At 43.6% G+C, this 21,564-nt stretch overlaps 1 protein-coding gene across 12 annotated transcripts in view; it reads right to left on the bottom strand.

Moving 5' to 3' along the window:
* Positions 1 to 21,564, bottom strand: part of LOC134338201 (disks large-associated protein 2-like) — a 787,855-nt gene that overhangs the window by 52,453 nt on the left and 713,838 nt on the right. For all 12 annotated transcript variants that reach the window (XM_063033864.1, XM_063033863.1, XM_063033857.1 and 9 more), the window contains one exon: positions 8,108 to 8,279. In XM_063033864.1, coding sequence (XP_062889934.1) covers positions 8,108 to 8,279 — 172 coding nt within the window. The remainder of the gene's footprint in view (positions 1 to 8,107; positions 8,280 to 21,564) is intronic.

The raw sequence follows: 21,564 nt of genomic DNA, 5'->3' as shown, positions 1-21,564 counted from the left end.
ACCTCTTTCTAATGATTTAATATCATTTCTTACCAATAAAGCCACGCCTTCCCCTCTGCCTACCTTCCTATCCTTCCGATACACCGTGTATCCTTGGATGTTCAGCTCTCAGAGACATGCATCCTTTAGCCATGTCTTAGTGATGGCCACAATATCATACCTGCCAATCTGTAGCTGTACGACAAGATCATCTACCTTATTCCTTATGCTGCGTGCATTTAAGTATAACACCTTAAGACCAGTATTTGGTACTTTTCGCTTTGATTTCATTGCAACTTTATTGCACTGCAACTCATCCCAATGGCTACAAATTTGCCCCATCACCTGCCTGTCTTTCCTGATATCTTTACTGCTCACTATTTTAGATTTATTTCTGTTTTCCCCTTCCTCCGCTCTGTCATTCCGGTTCCCATCCCCCTGCCAAATTAGTTTAAACCCTCTCTAACAGCTCTATTAAACTTCCCCGCCATGATATTATTCCCCTTCGGGTTCAGGTGTAACCTGTCCTTTTTGAACAGGTCCTACTTCCCCCAGAAGAGATCCCAATTATCCAAGAATCTGAAGCACCTGCCTCCTGCACCAGTCTCTCAGCCACGCATTCATCTGCCTGATCGTGCAACACACCATGCGGGTATCTCTATCAGGCTCACAGAATCTCCCGTCCATTCCCCTGACTATGGAATCCCCTATGACTACCACATTCCTCTTCTCCCTCCTTCTCTCCTGCACAACAGCGCCAGGCTCAGTGCCAGAGACCCGGTCACCATGGACGTCCCCTGTCAGGTCATCCCCCTCAACAGCATCCAGAACAAGATATTTGTTGGTGAGGGGGACAGCCACAGGTGTGATCTCCACTATCCGGGCATTTTGTACTTTCACATATAACCACAATAAATTATATATAACAAATAATGCTTAATCAATATATTTACAACATTACCCAAATATTATTGAAATATTAAATACATAACGCTCCTTCCTGCTTAGCTATAAATTCCAATTCAATGTAGGATGCATCTCAACTATATACACAGTTATTATATAATGCAACTACTATAATAAGACATCAGCCACATAGTAAATTTTAAATTGGTTCAATCAGGCCTAAAGATTTAATTGCTGTGGAGGATTTCTTACCCTTGTGAGATAACATCTTTCCTGTCAAGGAAGGTCACTGCTTGGCGGATGCAACATGCGCCTGCGAAAATGGTCTCAGCTTCTGGGGCCTCATCCATGGTGGCTGTAGAATGTTGATACTGAGACAGCAGGAAGTGGTTCTGACAGCTCTGGACACCTTTCTTCTCCGTCCTTTTACTTCTTCTAGTTTGCGCATCTTGATCTTGGGAAGGTGCATTTAGTTCACTGGAGTATTCTTATTAATCTTTCAATTGCTCCCTTTATAACCTGATCTCTCCTCTTGGTTTCCTCATCCACAATATCATCTGACAAATTCGCTGTTTTCATACCTCCAGTGACTCCTTTCATTTTGAATTTCCTTCATCCAGCTGGGCTTTGGTCTTTGCATTTACTTTTACAAGCTGCCTTTTGTTTCCAACTTGAACTTCATGCAATATTCTTAATGCACAAAGGGTAGATTCTGGTTCTTTTTATGCACAAAAGCCGAAGGCTTGCAAATTTCCTGAAGCTCCTTGAACTCCCGTCCAGCTTAAAACCAACCACGTTCTGCAAGGACCTGCCTGATTAACGTATCAGAAGCTGTCTCGGATATGCTGCCTACAAAAACTTTTGTAGTCGGACCAATGCTTTTGTCACTTTCATGCTTCCACTGAGCAGCATGGTCCTTCCTTGGTCCAATATGCTTTCCAACCAGAGGCACAGAGGGTAGCACCAACACCTGCCTGTCCTCTGTTGGGCAGCGGTTTGCTGTACTTCATGGAGACAGTTGTGGCATCATCCAGTACCTTTCATAATTCACTTTCAGTTGACTCTATTGCAGAAGATGTGGCATGCTAATGGTGGATGGATCTCCAATCAAGTTGTAGCTGTAGTCATAATGCTGGTCCTCTTGTTTTTGCCACATACAAGCTCAATGTGGCATGTTGGTTGTTGTATTTCACTGTTATAAATGTCATTCCCACAGGAGACATCTTTTACATTGAACATAGAATAGTACAGCACAGTACAGGCCCTTTGGCCCACAATGTTGTGCCAACCCTCAGACTCTGCCTCCCATATAACTCCCCACCTTAAATTCCTCCATATACCTGTCTAGTAATCTCTTAAACTTCACTTGTGTATCTGCCTCCACCACTAACTCAGGCAGTGCATTCCACACACCAACCACTTTCTGAGTAAAAAACCTTCCTCTAATATCCCCCGTGAACTTCCCACCCCTTACCTTAAAGCTATGTCCTCCTGTATTGAGCAGTGGTGCCCTGGGGAAGAGGCACTGGCTATCCACTCTATCTATTCCTCTTATTATCTTGTACACCTCTATCATGTCTCCTCTCATCCTCCTTCTCTCCAAAGAGTAAAGCCCTAGCTCCCTTAATCTCTGATCATAATGCATACTTTCTAAACCAGGCAGCATCCTGGTAAATCTCCTCTGTACCCTTTCCAATGCTTCCACATCCTTCCTGTGGTGAGGCGACCAGAACTGGACACAGTACTCCAAGTATGGTCTAACCAGAGTTTTATAGAGCTGTATCATTACATCGCGACTCTTAAACTCTGTCCCTTGACTTATGAAAGATAACACCCCATAAGCTTTCTTAACTACCCTATCCACCTGTGAGGCAACTTTCAGGGATCTGTGGACATGTACCCCCAGATCCCTCTGCTTCTCCACACTACCAAGTATCCTGCCATTTACTTTGTACTCTGGCTTGGAGTTTGTCCTTCCAAAGTGTACCACCTCACACTTCTCCGGGTTGAACTCCATCTGCCACTTCTCAGCCCACTCCTGCATCCTATCAATGTCTCTCTGCAATCTTCAACAATCCTCTACACTATCTACAGCACCACCAACCTTTGTGTCGTCTGTAAACTTGACAACCCACCCTTCTACCCCCACATCCACGTCGTTAATAAAAATCATGAAAAGTAGAGGTCCCAGAACCGATCCTTGTGGGACACCACTGGTCACAATCCTCCAATCTGAATGTACTCCCTCCACCACGACTCTCTGCCTTCTGCAGGCAAGCCAATTCTGAATCCACCTGGCCAAACTTCCCTGGATCCCATGCCTTCTGACTTCCTGAATAAACCTACCATGTGGAACCTTGTAACATGCCTTACTAAAATCCATATAGATCACATCCACTGCACTACCCTCATCTATATGCCTGGTCATCTCCTCAAAGAACTCTATCAGGCTTGTTAGACATGATCTGCCCTTCATAAAGACATGCTGACTGTCCTTGATCAGACCATGATTCTCTAAATGCCCAGAGATCCTATCTCTAAGAATCTTTTCCAACAGCTTTCCCACCACAGACATAAGGCTCACTGGTCTATAATTACCCGGACTATCCCTACTACCTTTTTTGAACAAGGGGACAACATTCACCTCCCTCCAATCCTCTGGTACCATTCCCGTGGACAACGAGGACATAAAGATCCTAGCCAGAGACTCAGCAATCTCTTCCCTCGCCTCATGGAGGAGCCTGGGGAATATTCCGTCAGGCCCCGGGGACTTATCTGTCCTAATGTATTTTAAGAACTCCAACACCTCCTCTCCCTTAATATCAACATGCTCCAGAACATCAACCTCACTCATATTGTCCTCACCATCATCAAGTTCCCTCTCATTGGTGAATACCGAAGAGAAGTATTCATTGAGGACCTCGCTTACTTCCACAGCCTCCAAGCACATCTTCCCACCTTTATCTCTAATCGGTCCTACCTTCACTCCTGTCATCTTTTTTTCTTCACATAATTGAAGAATGCCTTGGCGTTTTCCTTTACCTTACTCACCAAGGCCTTCTCATGCCCCCTTCTTGCTCTTCTCAGCCCCTTCTTAAGCTCCTTTCTTACTACCCTATATTCCTCAATAGACCCATCTGATCCTTGCTTTCTAAACATCATGGTGCCTTCTTCCACCTGACTAGGTTTTCCACCTCACTTGTCACCCATGGTTCCTTCACCCTACCATTCTTTATCTTCCTCACCAGGACAAATTTATCCCTAACATCCTGCAAGAGATCTCTAAACATTGACCACATGTCCATAGTACATTTCCCTGCAAAAACATCATCCCAATTCAAACCCACAAGTTCTCGCCTTATAGCCTCATAATTTGCCCTTCCCCAATTAAAAATTTTCCTGTCCTCTCTGATTCTATCCTTTTCCATGATAATGCTAAAGGCCAGGGAGCGGTGGTCACTGTCCCCCAGATGCTCACCCACTGAGAGATCTGTGACCTGACCCGGTTCATTACCTAGTACTAGATCTAGCATGGCATTTCTCCTCGTCGGCCTGTCCACATACTGTGACAGGAATCCGTCCTGGACACACTTAACAAACTCTGGGCCATCTAAACCCTTGGAACTAATCAGGTGCCAATCAATATAAACTTTTGTTTGGATATCTTTGAAATGCCGTTCAAACTCATTTTGTGAAATGACTGAAACAGCTGAACCAGTGTCCAATTCCATTTTAGTTAATTTGTTATTCACTTCTGGTGGGAGGAGGAGGGGAGGAGAAGATGGTGGCGCGACACATCGCGCGCAGCCACTCCAAAATGATATCTGTATTTGTTAAGTAGGGGCCGTGCACAATCCTGATTTGATGGAGACAGACGTGAGAAGCACGGAGGAACATCTGGAGAAACTTCTGAAATGCCTGCTTTGCTGCTGCTGCTGCTACTGTGCGATCGAGAATCTCCAGAGGGGAAGGCCCCAAATCCTCGGCTTTCCCTATTGCCTGTTGCTGAGGCCGGGGTTAAAGCGCTCGGCAGAGATGGTGCTCGGTGCTTGGTGTCGGAGGGCTGGTTGGAGGCTCGAAGTTTTTGGACGAACTCAAGAGTCGGCTCTGGTCAGGTGCTTCCAGGGTGCTGCATCGGCAAGTTTGCGGCACTGGAAGCTCATGGCAGGGAGAGTTTTTTTTCTTCTACCGTCTGCGTGAGATGATGGGACTTTCGAGAGACTTTGAGACATTTTTTTACCGTGCCCATGGTCTGTTCTTTATCAAATTACGGTATTGCTTTGCACTGTTGTAACTATATGTTATAATTATGTGGTTTTTGTCAGTTTTTCAGTCTTGATTTGTCTTGTTTTTCTGTGATATCATTCTGGAGGAACATTGTAACATTTCTTAATGCATGCATTACTAAATGACAATAAAAGAGGACTGTGTGCCCTCATAATCTAATCTAATCTAAACCATAATGCTTGTTTATTGGTCATTTTTATACTGTAAATCTCAAGGTTACGCAGTCCTGTGTCACTCTCAACATTGTCAGATTTCTCAATGGCATGCTGACTGGTGCTCTTTTCGAAACTGCAAGTTGACTTTTTATCTGTCTTCCCAGTACAGTCCATTTACTTTTGACTGCCTGACATGCTCTTTGTATGTGCCCTACTTTGCTGCATTTTCTGCAAGTATTGCCTTTAAACATGCATTAGTCAGGTGTATGTAAGCCCCTGCCACAACAGACACACATTTTGTTCAGCCAGGCCAGTTTATGTTCAGACATTGCAATTTTGTTCACTCACTTTCATTCCTACCTGCAACTCAATTACATCTTTGCTGTTTCCATTGATAGTTATTGTAACTGCTCTTTTAAATGTAAGTGTTCTTCAGTTAGGAGCCATTTTTGTAAGCTTTCTTGTAAGTTTCCACAATATAACCAATCAGTTAGTGCATCATTAAGCCTAAATGGACAATGCTCAATCTCTTTTATTCAGCTACGTAGCCATGAAGTTGAGTGGTTATCACCTATGGTTCAAAAGCCTGGTGGCTGAGGGTCATTGATATTGATATCAATAAGCTTGAAAGAGTTCAGAGAAAATTTACACAGATGTTGCTGGGACTTGAGGACCTGAATTACAGGGAAGGGTTGCATAGGTTAAAACTTCATTCCTCGGATCATAAGAGAATGAGGGGAGATCTTATGGAGGTACACAAAATTATGATGTGTATGAGAAGAAAGCCCTTAACTCCGATTGGAGTCATCGGGATGCCAGCTATGATGGGTATAGATAGGGTAAAAATATGCTGGCACTCTCACCTGAGGTTGGGTGAGACTAGAACTAGAGGTCATAGGTTTAGGGTGAAAGGTGAAATACTTAAGGGGAACTACTTCACTGACGGTGACGTGAATGAAAATGAGTTCCCAGTGGAAATGGTGCATGCGGGTTCAAACGCATCATTTAAAAGAAGTTTGGATAAGTTCATAGATGAGAGGGGTGGGGATGGCTATGGTCCAGGTGCGGATAAATGGAACTAGGCAGAAAAAAACAAGTTGGCCTGGATGAGATGGGCTGAAACTTCTGATTTTGTGCTGTAATGCTCTATGAGTCAATGACTCAGTCTATACTTCTCACTGCCTTGGTAAAATAGCCAATATAATCAAAGACCCCATTCAGCCTGGACATTTTCTTTACTCCCCACTCCCAAAAAGCAAGTACCACCAGGATCTAGATGGCTCCTATCGCAGTGTTATAAAACTTTTGAAAGCCCCCTTGCACGATAACATGGACTCTTGCCCTTACAATCTACCTAGATATGGACTTACATCTTAGAATCAGCCTGCACTGCACTTTCTCTGTAACTATCACACTTTATAGTGCATTCGATAATTGTTCTCCCTTGTGCTACTCTGATGCTCTGATGTGATGTATTGATCTGAAAGGATGGAATGTTAAACATTAGTACTCTGATTTAATCCTGTGTTGCAGCTTCATTTTCCTGTCCTTTTCGATGGTGCTTTGTATGGTCTTCTATACTTCTTGAGCCTTCTTCAACCTCCTTGTTTGATATTGATGATAGAGTGGGTCATGAGGTTAAAGGCTGCGTGAAGTCCTTCACTGTGCTGCCAGACTTGAGTTGTCAGGTGTGCACTGAGTCTCTTCAATTCGTCAGGATTGTAAGCTGCTCTTGCTGTTGAACAGGCATGTAATCCCAACAATTTTATAGACACACCACAGGATGCATCCTATCCGGCTGCATTTGGCAGGATTTTCTCGACACTAAGTCCAAACTTTGCTTTGCAAAAAACTGTGTGGGGCCACCTCTACTTAAGTGGTAATTACGAGATCCTCAACAGGTGGGTAAATAAAGCTGAGGCCAAGTTGTTTGATCTTTTATTATAATTGCCTTACTACCTCCCACAGAAATAAGACTTGGTTGGATTGGACAGCAGTGATGCTACACATGTCCAATTAGAGGAGGGTATTAAAGTCCCCCATATATCAATTAGACTTTCACAGTTTACAGTTACTAGCAGCAGAGAAATAAATGCAACCTGCAGCTTTTGGCTCCCAGTAGATGAATCATTTATTGTACTAAACAAGGCATTTTTATTGGCCCCACTGTCAATCGTCAATCTGCCTGAGTGTTCCCTGAATGCTAAACATTAAATTGACACAGGCCGATACTCAGTAATAACCAGACTGACAACATGCCAATGAGTCCGCCTGCTGAACTTTAATCAGGAGTTGGGCTGTCAGTTTTTGCTGGATTCTTCATTGGACCTGGAGGTGAAACGATGCAACGATAACAAAATAATGCAAGAAGTGTCTTTCAATCTCCTGTGGCACCTTGTTATCTCAAGTGGTTTAAACAGGATGTCCTTCATCACTTAAGTTGATTACCATTAAAAAGACCAAACCCAGAATGGACTTTATGCCTAGGTTAGCTCCAGTGCTCAATGGGCCTCAGAGTGGTGAATCTGTGGAATTTGTTGCCACAGGGAGCTGTGGAGGCCAAGTCTTTACATATATTTAAGGCAGAGGTTGATAGATTCTCGAATGGTCAGGGAATGAAGGAAAACAGGGAAAAGACAGGAGACTAGGGCTGAGAGGAAAAATGGATCAGCCATGATGAAATGGCAGAGCAGACATGACGGGCCAAAAGGCCTCATTCTGCTCCTATATCTTACTCGCCTGGGGAATGGTTCATTGCAAAATCTCATACCTGATCTTACCTGATTGTTGGCACTGAGTATCCGACTGTAGCCCTGATTCCTGGACGGAAGTTTAGAGGGAGTACGAAGACTAGACCGGTGTAGGTTATCCAGGCTGTAGTTCATTGCGGTTTGTCCTTGCAGATGGGAATGACTGCATATATAAGGGTCAGAACAGTGTTTGCAACTGAACCTGTATGGGTGGACAGAAATACATTAATGTTAGAGTGTTGCTTATGCAAAAGTACCGGAGGTGCAAATCTGCAGCTTATCTATAGAGGGGAGAACAAGGCTCAGTATAAGAAGAGATGATTGATTCACTATCACGCAACTCTCCACAAATGGCAAAAGTTAATTTCACTTGTTTTTTTTTTGCTGGATAGAAGTGGACTAAAATATTTTAAGTTGTGAATGTCTTAATTTTTAATTTTATTGAGATACAGAGCAGAGTAGGCCCTATCGGCCCTCTGAGTCATGCCAACCAGCAATCCCCCGTGTTGGCCAGAAGAAACGACAGTCTAATCAGGGACAGGGGAAGCAGACAAACCAGTTCTGTTTGCTTCCCCCCCATTTTGTGGACTCTGAACTGATTCTTGCTCAGGGACCATCTAATCAGAGCAATTGAATGTGGGCACCAGGACCAGCTAAATCTGAGAGCATTCTCTAATGAGCAGCTACTTATTCTGTAAAATGCCAGACCTACCAAAGAACCAGTCTGTGATCTCATTAGGCTCTGTGTGGATTGCCTCATTTAACAGGTTTGGACCAGTCAGAGTTGAAAGACACAAATACGCCAGGCTAGGGTAGGCAGAACCATGAGACAATGATGGTTGCAGCCCGGTACAATGACCAGTAAGAAGGTGACCCAGGTAGACCAGGTGACCTTGAGCCAATGGGATGGAGATCCACCAGCTCAATTGATGAGGAACACTATAGGAGTCAGGAGCTCCAAATATGCAGGGGAACTATCTGTCCAGCAACCAGAGACCAACCATCACAGATTAGGAGGACCCCACAGATACATGGAGATCGGGACCACTTGAATCACCTGGCCAACGTAGACTCCTTTCCCAGCCAATACCCTTTCTCTTCATTGACCATTCATGAAGGGTCAGGGATTCTAGAAGGGTGCACACAGGTAGTTACCTTGTGAACCCACGTGCCTTTTTAGTTGAGACAATAAAATTTACTTGAGGGTAAATACAGATGCTCTGTTCCTCACTTATCATTACCTCAAGGGGTGATCATTGTAACATCCATCTCAATCCTAGCCTAATCACAGGTCAATCACCATGATTGTGTAGCCAAGTTTCCATCGAACTCAATATATAAGTTTGCTGATGACACAACAATTGTAGGCCGTATCTCAGGTAATGATGAGTTTGAGTATACAGAGGAAATTAAGAACTTGGTGGCATAGTGCAAAGACAATAACCTATCCCTCAACGTCAGCAAGATGAAGGAATTGGTTGTTGACTTCAGAAGGAGTAGCGGACCGCACGACCCAATTTACATCGGTGGTGCGCAAGTGGAACAGGTCAAAAGCTTTAAGTTCCTCGGGGTCAATATCACAAATGACCTGACTTGGTCCAACAAAGCAGAGTCCACTGCCAAGAAGGCCCACCAGTGCCTTTACTTCCTGAGAAAACTAAAGAAATTTGGCCTGTCCCCTAAAACCCTCACTAATTTTTATAGATGCACCGTAAAAAGCATTCTTCTAGGGTGCATCACAACCTGGTATGGAAGTTGTCCTGTCCAAGACTGGAAGAAGCTGCAGAAGATCGTGAACACGGTGCAGCACATCACACAAACCAATCTTCCGTCCTTGGACTCACTTTACACCGCACACTGTCGGAGCAATGCCGCCAGGATAATCAAGGACATGACCCACCCAGCCAACACACTTTTAGTCCCTCTTCCCTCCGGGAGAAGGCTCAGGAGCTTGAAGACTCATACGGCCAGATTTGGGAACAGCTTCTTTCCAACTGTGATAAGACTGCTGAACGGATCCTGACCCGGATCTGGGCCGTACCCTAAGTACCCTCCAAATATCCGGACCTGCCTCTCGGTTTTTTTGCACTACCTTACTTTCCATTTTTCTATTTTCTATTTATGATTTATAATTTAAATTTTTAATATTTACTATTGATTTGTAATTCAGGGAGCGGGAAGCGCAGAATCAAATATCACGTTCTAGTATCAATTGTTTGGCGACAATAAAGTATAAAGTATAAAGTATTTACAAGGAGCAATTAATCTACCAATTGGTATGTCTTTGGACTGTGATAGGAAACCAGAGCATCCAGAGGAAACCCACGCGGTCAGGGAACGAATGTACAAATTTCTTACAGGCAGCTGCAGGAATTGAAACCCGGGTCATCTGTAAAGCATTACGCTATCCACTCTACTTTGCGTTTATATCGACAGTTCCATATCAGCAGAATATCTCAAAGCACTTACAGGGGATAAATTGTTTCTGCAATAAATTAATGCTATTGTTTGAAGAGGAACTATGGCCTTTAGTTCACATTGAGATAAGTCAACGGTTAATTTGTTCTGGTGGTACTGCTCTAGGGACCATTACTTTGCAAGGGCACCGGGAGAAGTCTCCAGCTCTTCTATGATTAATATATACTGTAGATATAATATTATATTAAAAAAGAGGGATGGAAATCCACCTTTAGTTGCTTGCACGAAGCAAGAAGAATAGTAGCAGTGTACATTGTGCTCTATTTCTGAAATTCAATTTTATTAACATAACCATCGCTCAGTAATGCTGAGGATCTGTGAATAGTTTTGGAGTATTCACTGATGTTACTTTCTCATGGCAGAATTAATTCATCATTTCTGTTTGTTACTCTTACTGATGACCTGTGTTCTTTTGGGTAGAAATTGTACTTGTCAACCTTCTGTTAGGCAGTGTGTTGGGGTGGAATTAGAGAAAATAGTCTGCGAACGAAAAATTTGCTCAGTAAATAATGTACATAAAGTGCAAAGGGAAGACATTAAGATGACATCTCCTGGCAAAAGTAGGGTGACCTTTCCAGAAATGAGTGAAGGACGTAAAATGAGAGGTCCAAGAGGGGATCTGAGGTGGAAATTTTTCATAAGGAGAATGGTTGGAGTCTAGAATACAATGCCTGTGGTGGTGGTGGAGATAGAGACTCTCTGAATATTTAAGATGCATTGAGGCAGGCCTTGAATCACCAAGGCTTAGACATCTACGGACATAGTGGGTCGAATGGCCTGTTTTTGTCCTATTTGAAACTTTACACACAGCAGATCAATTCAGCAGTATAGCTTGCTTGACCTGGAAATTATTCAATCATCATTTTGGCTGGCCAGGACATTGTCACCAATGTAATTAAGTAGAAATAATTAAACAACATGTTGATTATTCAGGCATCAAATGGACAAAGTATATCAATTTGACCCATGGACAAGTACTTTATCCACCAATGAAAAGCTGAGGTCAAGCATAACGATGCTACTATCTGAAATTTCCTCCTCATGTCACACCCAATCTCAACTTGGAAGTATATTAACACTCTCCTTCTCCGTCCAGTCCTCTGGGTTAATTCATTGGTGAGCCTAAGAATGGAGTGCAAGTCTGGATGGGCCGTTACAATCATTCTTTTTGCATTGCAAAACATGAGCAAAGCAGGACTGAATGTGCTGCACTACTTTAGCTAGGAGGCTCTTCTTGACACAACTGTGAATTAGCCATCTGCCTCCCCTACCACAAACTCAATGGCTCAGATCCCAACTTCCTCTCCCTTGAGAATGCTTCCACGATGCCCTGGCACATTTTATTAAGTTAATGGCACTGCCACTAATGCAAGTTAACTATGACTACTTAGGGAGGGATGCATGGTCCAGCTTTTGTGTGAGCACCTCCTGCCTTTTCCACTGGTTAAAGTGGGTGCTAACAACAGGTGTCTAGGCCATCCTAAGTTGGAAGTGTTACACAACCGAAAAATAAAATGGAATTTGAAAGATCTTGCTTCTGAGCAGAAAGACGCCAGAGGGTTTCAGAACATAAATCAGACTGACACCCCGGGCAGTACTGAAGGGTTGTTGTTCACTTCAGAGTGTCATCTATCAGATAAAATATTATCCTTTGTGTCCTGGCAATTACTTATCCACAAACTAACATGATAAAGTAACAGATCATGCTGATTGATCACGCTGCTTTTTATGGGAATTTACTGCCCACAAATTGGTTCCCCCATTCTGTTCCATTACAATGGCAGCCACCATAAGGGGTTTTAGTAACCTTTCGAGTCCTTAAGAGGGAGATTTACAGTAAGTGAGAGATCTTATTTTTCTTCTTCAGTGTGTGAGAATGAAAGACGAAACAGACCTTCTCAAGCAAGTTGCATCAATTTCAGCCTGTGGAGAAAGTGTCAGGTAAAATGTCAGTTAAATGGGTCTATTTCATCTACACACATCCTAAAATAACCTTTGCAGATGAATGCTATGTCATTACTGCCACCCTTAGGTACACTTACAATACTGAAATGTCTCTTGAAATGTTGAGTCTGGATTCTATCCAAAGACATCAGCACTGCTTATTTTACCAGAGTCAGCCACAGTGCTGCTTGTAGTTTCAACTGTGTGCAAAGGCAAAACAGAAATTAGAAATTGGGTGTAAGATTCTCAATGGAATTAATTATCAATTCAACTGACACTCAAATCACTTTCATCTCTAGGTGGCAGCACCCAACGATACTCTATGAACATTAAAGAAGTTGAATTAAGAATTCTTTCCAGACTGAGCTGGAAATAAAGCTGACAGCTATGACAGAATACCTCCAAGAGGACCACAACCTTGGAGGCTCGCGTGCCTCAATGACCCGGAGAGCGATGCTGGCTGGAGTCAGGACTTCATGCTTTGGCTTTTGGTAGGGTCAACAGGTCAAAGGGTAGAGGCCAGACTAAGAGTGGCCCACCAATCCTCCAGGCTTGGGGATTTCAGCTTAGGGCTAACAACCTTCACTGGTAAAACAAACCTGTTACAGAAACAGCAGTGAAGAATCCTTCTACATCTAAGTGTGATGATATTCCTGAATCTCCACCGTGGACTTGCTTGACTGACTATAAACCAAGAAGAAGCTACTGACACAATGAAGGACGCCGTGAACTCCGTTAGAGGTGGATGACCTTCATTGCTGCCCTGAGCACCAGCGGCATAACGGGCAAAATAAGAACCATGACAGACCAAGTTTGTGACAGTGAGAACTTACGCTAAGTTTAAAAAGTCATGGACCCTTCCAGTGGACTATGTGATAATCACCTGCTGGTATCACGATGAGGAGAACAGACAGATTTGAGGGAGTGAGTCCCAAGCCACAGGGTACTACCTTATCAAAGGAGGTGCACGATATCTCTGCCTTCCTGTTTCTGGCTTAGTCCCTCACATTGCTATCGGACATTTATGATACTAACTTCACAAACATTTTATTAAACTCCCGTTGTTAAAATGGGAAAACAGAAGTGGGTTGCTATTAGCACTGTGCATTCCTGATCGGTCTGTTGTACAATCTGACACTTACTTTTCCCCACCCTGTATCTGGGGACATTGTAGGACCAAAACAGAAGTCACACAGCAGCTGCATAAAACTTCAGTCAGACCACATTTGGAGTACTGTGTGCAGTTCTGGTTACCCTATTATAGAAAGGATGCGGAGAACGTGGGAAGGGTGCAGAAGGGTTTTGTCAGGATGCTGCTTGGATTAGAGGAGATGAGCTATAACAGAAGATTGGACAATCTTATTCTAACAAACTTATTCTAAGGGCGGGAGGAGAAGATGGCGCGACGCAGTGCGCGCAGCTCTCCGGTGAAATAATATCGTATTTGTAAGTAGGATGCCATGCACAATTCTGATTTGATGGAGACAGACGTGAGAAAGCACAGAGGAACATCTGGAGAAATTTCTGAAATGCCCGGTTCACAGCCGCTGTTACTGTGAGATCGAGAATCTCCGGAGGGAAGGCCCCAAAATCCCCGGCTTTGCCTGCTGCTGGCGACCGAGGTTGAGGTCGAAGCTTTTGGCAGAGATGGTGCTCGGTACTCGGTGTCGGAGAGCTGATCGGAGCTTGAAGTTTTCAGACGACTGAGTCAGACTGTGGTCGGGCATGGCAGGGAGAGTTTTCTTCCTTCTCCCGTCTGCGTGAGATGTGGGACTTTCGAGAGACTTTGAACATTTTTACTATGCCATGGCCTGTTCTTCATCAAGTTATGGTTTTGTTGCACTGTTGTAACTATATGTTATAATTATGTGGTTTCTGTTAGTTTTTCAGTCTTGGTCTGTCCTGTGTTTCTGTGATATCAAACCGGAGGACTATTGTATCATTTCTTAATGCATGCATTACTAAATGACAATAAAAGAGGACTGCGTGTCCTCATAATCTAAAAAAACTTGGTCTGTTTTCTCTAGTGTGTCAGTGGCTGAAGGAAGACCTGATATAGGTTTTTCAAAGGAAGAGTGACATTGACAGAACAGGCAGTCAGCAAGATTCCCTCAGGGTAAAGGTCTGAAACACCAGAGGACATGTTCTTAAGGTGCGGTGGGGGGGGGTGGGGGAGGTTTGAAAGTGATGTAAGGGGTACTTTTTTTATGCAGAGGGTGTTAGGTGCCTGGACTGAGTTACCAGGGGTTGAAGCGGAAGGAAACAGTTTGGAGGAGTTTGAGAGGTTTTTGAATTGACACACGAGTATGAACGGAATGGAGGGATATGGGCGAAACACAGGAGGAGGACATTTAGTATAAGTTAGAATCAAAAGTGGGACAACATCGTGGGTTGAACAGGCTGTCCAGAGCTGTAGTGTTTTATGTTCTATAACAAATAACCCTCTTATGGGGATCTAGCAGCCTGATGAATAGGTTTTGTACTTCCTTAATCAAACAGGTCAGAGTATCCTTACGCAGAAAATGAATTCAAAATGTGATGTAGAAGAGAGACAAATCAAATTCAAATCTCAGACAGGGAAATAAAGAGGGCACTTTAGTATTTTGAATATCTAATCATGATTAGATTGAAGGAATGATTGGATGTTCACAACAACTAATTTTCAAAGCAATAATTAAGACTGGTTAACATTTACATATAAGCTGTCCCCCTACCCCTTACAATGAAATGTCTCAACTCTGCCTGGTAAACTTTAATGGATATTTATGAAAATAGTTCAGCTACCTCACATGTTTTTTTTTTAAGGCACTAGCCATCACTGGTATCAAGGCCTGAGAGAGGATTGTGCCAACAGTCTGATTTTCCCCGTTTAACTGTGTACGTGCTGCCAGTGGAGGATGATGTCCAATTTACTTTGCAAAGGCAGTGAGTGGTGTCCTGTACCTGATCTGTATCGAGAACACGGCAAGCCCACATGCAGCTGATTGATTGTGCATTGAATTGACTGGGTCTCCTGTGCACGAGGGTTCTCTCTCTTCCACGGGCTTTCAAGTGTGCATATTTCACCTCAGTGGTTCTGGTTCGTAGCTCTTACACGGTAGGTTGCCCAGCGTGTAATATTACTAATATGACTCAATAAAAACTTTTAATCATGCCACTCCACGGTTGTTCTTGCTCCGCGCATGCGTAACTGTCACGATTACATTAACTAAAATCCGGGCCAGGACTTTTCCTTATTGATGGATATAAGTCAAGGCTTTCTGGCACCTTTCAAAGTTCAGGTGGCAGATACAATGATAACTGTTAAAATGTCTCATTCTTTATGGAATGATCAGAGACCAGTGGTAGTATCTGTGATGTACGGATGTTCTGTATTATAGACAGCTAGATGTGTGATCAATTCCCTATCATCTCCCAGCATTGAGGCTGCTCAATTTTATTACAGATGAAATGGAGTACTGGAAGACCACAATCTGTGTGGATTGGTGATAACATATCCTCCTTGCTGACGATCAACAATGGTGCACCTCAAGGGTGTGAGCTTAGCCCACTGCTCTACTCTCTATAAATACATGACTGTGTGGCTAGGCATGGCTCAAATACCATCTATAAATTTGCTGATGATACAACCATTGTTGGTAGAATCTCAGGTGGTGATGAGAGGGCATACAGGAGTGAGATATGCCAACTAGTGGAATGGTGCCACAACAACAACCTGGCACTCAATGTCAGTAAGACAAAAGAGCTGATTGTGGCCTTCAGGAAGGGTAAGATGAAGGAGCACATACCAATCCTCATAGAGGGATCAGAAGAGGAGAGAGTGAGCATCTTCAATTTCCTCGGTGTCAAGGTCTCTGAGGATCTAACCTGGTCCCAACATATCAGTGTAGTTATAGAGAAGGCAAGACAGCGGCTATACTTTATTAGGAGTTTGAAGAGATTTAGCATGTCAACAAATACACTCAAAAACTTCTATAGTTGTGGACAGCATTCTGACAGGCTGCATCACTGTCTGGTATGGAGGGGGCTACTGTACAGGACCAAAAGAAACTGCAGAGGGTTGTAAATCTAGTCAGCTCTATCTTGGGTACAGCCTACAAAGTACCCAGGGCATCTTTAGGGAGCAGTGTCTCAGAAAGGCAGCGTCCATTATTAAGGACCTCCAATACCCAGGACATGCCCTTTTCTCACTGTTACCATCAGGTAGGAGGTACAGAAGCCTGAAGGCACACACTCAGCGATTCAGGAACAGCCATCCAATTCCTAAATGGACATTGAATCTTTGGACAATACCTCACTTTTTAAAAAATACAGTATTTCTGTTTTTGCACATTTAAAAAAAATCTATTCAATATACGTAATTGATTTCCTTGTTTATTTGTTATTATTATTTTTTCTCTCTCTGCTAGATTATGTATTACATTGAACTGTTGCTGCTGTTAACAAATTTCACGTCACATGCCGATGATAATAAACCTGATTCTGACTCTGAGTAGAAGGAGAAGGCTACCTCCGTCCATCATGTGGAGGGAACTGACAACAGTAGCTAAAGAGAACACAGGTAGCAGAGTGACTCGCGGAAGCTGAAGGTATGAGGTGGCCACATTGTTGTGGGCTAGGAATGCATGCATGTTTGACCACAGTCCATGAGCCCATAAACACAACCTACTTGAGACATTGTGTGCAGATCCGATTGCCTCATTATAAGAAGGATGGGGAAGCTTTCGGGAGGTTGCAGAGAAGATTTACCAGGATGATGTATGAATGAGAAAGCATGTCTTATGAGGAGAGGTAGAGCGAGCCAGGGCTTTTCTCTTCGGAGAGAAGGAGGATGAGGGGTGATGTATTAGAGGAGTACAAGATGGTAAGAGGAATTAAATGGTACTGATATGCAGTGACCCTTTGCATACAGCTCAGAAGAGAATCATCAAACATTTCTATTTAGGACCACTACAGCTGAAATCCGGTCATAGCCACGGGTACTGTAATAAGCAACATCATTCCATCCTCAAAATCCGGACAGCAAACTCAGATTGCAAGTAATGTTTCCCTTTAAGAAAACAGAAGCAGCGAAGGAGAACTAGGCTACAGGTACGATTGCAATGCAAAGTCCCAACACACCCCACTCCCGGCTATCCTGCTGGCAAATGTACAGTCTCTGGAAAATAAAATTGAGACCTCAGAGCAAGATTACAGTACCAGAAGGACATAAGGGACTGCTGAGTACTTTGCTTCATGGAAACCTGGCTCATCCTCCCTCTCCCCCACCACATTTCGGATGCAGTGCTGAAGCTCAAGGGTTTCACCTTCCACCGCGCCGACAGGACATCTGAGCCTTTAAAAGGTAAAAGAGGTGGAATATGCCCGAAGATTAACTCATCGTGGTACACAGACGTGGCGATTCTGTCTCAATCCTGCTCACCCGAGGGAGCTGTGCATCGTCATTCTGGTCGCAGTGTACATTCCACCTCTGGGCAATGTCAGGAAGGCACTGGAGGACATGAGCGCTGTGATCATCAGTCATGAAACAGTGCACCCCGATTCATTCCCTATCATTGCAGGGGATTTCAACCATGCTGGGTGGAAGAAGTGTCTGAATAACTACCATCAACATATCACCTGTGGAGCTTGAATAGCTACTACACTGGACCACTGTTACACCACCATCAAGAATGCTTACCGTACCATTCCATACCTGCGCTTTGCCAAGTCTAATCACCTGGTTGGATTTCTACTCCCAGTGTATAGGCAGAGACTAAAGACTACAGCACCAGTGGTGAGGACAAAGAAGGCACGGACAAGGGCGGCAGAGGAGCGCTTACAGGACTGCTTTGCGTCGGTGGACTGGGGAATATTCAGGGATGCATCTTCAAATCTGAATGAGTACGCCACACCACAGCTGTCACCAACTTCTTCAGGACCTGTGTAGATGCATGTGTGCCTTTGAAAACATACCAGACACACCCAAAACAAAAGTTGTGGATGAGCCGGGAGATTCGTGGTCTGCTGAGGGCTAGATTGGTGGCATTCAAGACCAGTGATCCAGAACTATACAAGAAGTGCAGGCATGACCTATGGAAGTCTATTTCAAGGGCCAAAAGAAATTCCAGTTGAATTCTAATGGAATCCAATGCATGTCAGCTCTGGCAGATTTTGCAGGCCATTATGTCCTACAAGGCAAAACCTAACATCAAGAATTACTGTGATACCTCACTCCCAGATAAGCTCAATGCTATTTCTGCAGGCTTTAAAAAGAAGGATAAAACTAGACCTGTGCAAATCCCTGCAGCATCTGGTGACCCTGCGATCTCTGTCTCAGACGCTGACGTCAGTACATTTTTTTGAGAGGTGTCAGGCCCTGATGGTGTACCGTGGAGGGCACTGAAAACCTGTGCCAACCAACTGGCAGTAGTGTTCAAGGACATTTTGAATCTCTCATTACTGCTGTCGGAGGTTCCTACCTGCTTGAAAAGGCGACAATCAGACCAAGGAGAGTTGGGTGATCCGCGTCAACGACAATTGTCCAGTTGCACTCGTATGTATCTACAGTGATGAAGTGTTTTTAGATGTTGGTCATGGCCAGAATCAACCTGCTGCAATTTGCCTATTGCTGTAAGTATGGGCAAATGGTCCCAGGTTCAAATCCGGCCAACTTCTTGCACGCTTTCCATCCGTGCTGGGTTGAACGTCGAGCTAGCACTCCACCTCGTAAAAAGCAGATAAATGCTAAGAAAATGGGAAGGTTGCCGCCTGGCGTGCCACAAAGCACAGAGAGGAAAAACAACATAATAGGTCTACAACAGATGCAATCCCACTGGCTCTCCACTTGGCCTTAGATCACCTGGACAATAGCAATGCTGATGCCAGGCTGCTGTTTGCTAATTACAGATCTGTGTTCAGCACCATCATACCCTCAGTACTAATCAACGAGCTCCAAATTCTGAATCTCTGTACCTCCCTCTGCAACTGGATCCTTGACTTCCGCATTTGGGAGACCACAGTCAATGTGGATTAGAAGTAACATCTCCTTCTTGCTGACAATCAACACGGCCTCAAGGATGTGTGCTTAGCCCACTGCTCTACTCTCATTACACCCATGACAATGTGACTAGGCACAGCTCAAACACTATCTACAAATTTTCTGATGGCACAACTATTGTTGACACAACTCCAGCAGGTGCACAAGAGTGAGATAGATCAGCTGGTTGAGTGGTGTTGCAACAACAGCCCTGCTCTCAACGCCAGTAAGATCAAGGAATTGATTGTGGACTTCAGGAAGGAAAAATTGAGGGAACACACACTATTTCTCAGTGAGTGATCTTCAGTGGAAAGGGTAAACATTTTCAACATTCCTGAGGATCTATCCTGGGCCCAACATGCTGATGCAATTACAAAGACACAACTGCGGCTATATTTCATGAGGAGTTTGAGGAGACTTGGCAGGACACCAAAGACTTGCAAATTTCCACACATGTACCATGGAGAACATTCATACTGGTTGCATCACCTGATTGTATAGAGGGTTGAGGGCACAGAATCTGAGAAAGCTGAAGGAAGTTGCGAGCTCAGCCAGCTCCATCACGGGCACTACCCTCCCCAGCATCGAGGGCATTTTCAAACGGTGATGCCTCAAAAAGGTGGCATCCATCATTAAGGACCCCCATCACCAGGATATGCTCCCTTCTCCTTGCTACCATCAAGGAGGAGGGACAGGAGCCTGAAGACACAGACTCAATGTTTTAGGAGTAGCTTCTTCCCATCTATCATCAGATTTCTGAATGGACAATGAACGCAAGTATACTGAATCAATATACATTTCTTGTGCTCTCGTTATCCACTACTTATTCAATTTAATGTTTAAAATCATATTATTATTTATTGTTTTTTATAATAATGTATTGCTGGAAAGAAAACATATTTCACGACATATTCCAGTGACATTAAACCTGATTCTGATCGAGTGGACAGCCAGAGACTTTTTCCCAGGGCAGAAATGGTTAATACAAGGGGGAAAATGTTTAAAGTGTTGGCAGAAGAGTATAGGGAGGGATGTCCTATTCTTCGTGGTTGGTGCGTGGAACGTGGTGCCAGGGATGGTGGTGGAGGCAGATACGTTAGAGATATTTAAGGACACATGGTTGAAAGAAAATTGAAAGGCAATGTGGCAGGGAAGACTTAGATTATTTGAGCAGGTTAAAGTGTCAGAACAACATTTTGTGTTGAGCCATCTTATTCCTCTCTTTCACTATTTACTTACTGTTATAACTGACGGTAAATTTTATGTTCTGCACTATAGTTCTGCTGCAAAACAGCAAATCTTACAACCTATATCAGTGCCCTTATTCTGATTCAGTTTCAGAATGGTAGTGTGGGTGAGGTTGCTGATGTGGAATACAGTGGAAGTTGCCAATTATTTGTTGCACTGGAGCAGATCAAAAGAAAAGAAACTATACTTTAATTTCGATGAAGTATCATCCCAGTGCTTTAACACCAGGAACTTGTTGGATGAGAGAAAGCGTTAAACTGTTACTTAACAGAAATATCTCACATATTTTTCAGGGAAATTGCACTTCTTGGGGAGAGAGCAGTCAAGTGCAAGGTAAAAGTACAGTTTATTTTTTTGATTTAGTAGTAGTATCATAGTTCACAACCATCTCTTGAAATGCATCAGAGAGTTATTGACTGCTCGCAAAATATACAGCTCCATGGTATTGTTAGTATAACCTCTTGCAGAATTGCTGGAAGTTTTGTATTGCTATCTACAGTACTGTGCAACACTCTTAGGCGCATATAGTATATATAACTAGGGTGCCTAAGACATTTGCACAGCCCTGTACTGATTTTATGCCGCAAACATTAAAAAAAATCATGACATACTGTATGTGACTGACGATAAACCTGAAACAAGAGAAGATCTGCAGATGCTGGAAATGCGAGCAACACACAGAAAACGCTGGAGGATCTCAGCAGGCCCGGCAGCAGCAATGGGGAAAAAAAAAGTACAGTCGATGTTTTGGGCCGAAACCCTTCTGCAGGACTGGAGAAAAAAAGCTGAGGAGTAGGTT

The sequence above is a fragment of the Mobula hypostoma genome, chromosome 26, assembly GCF_963921235.1.
Source record: "Mobula hypostoma chromosome 26, sMobHyp1.1, whole genome shotgun sequence".
Lineage (NCBI taxonomy): Eukaryota > Metazoa > Chordata > Chondrichthyes > Myliobatiformes > Myliobatidae > Mobula > Mobula hypostoma.
The sequence above is the reverse complement of the archived record's forward strand: the minus strand, read 5'-3'. Positions and strand labels throughout refer to the sequence as shown.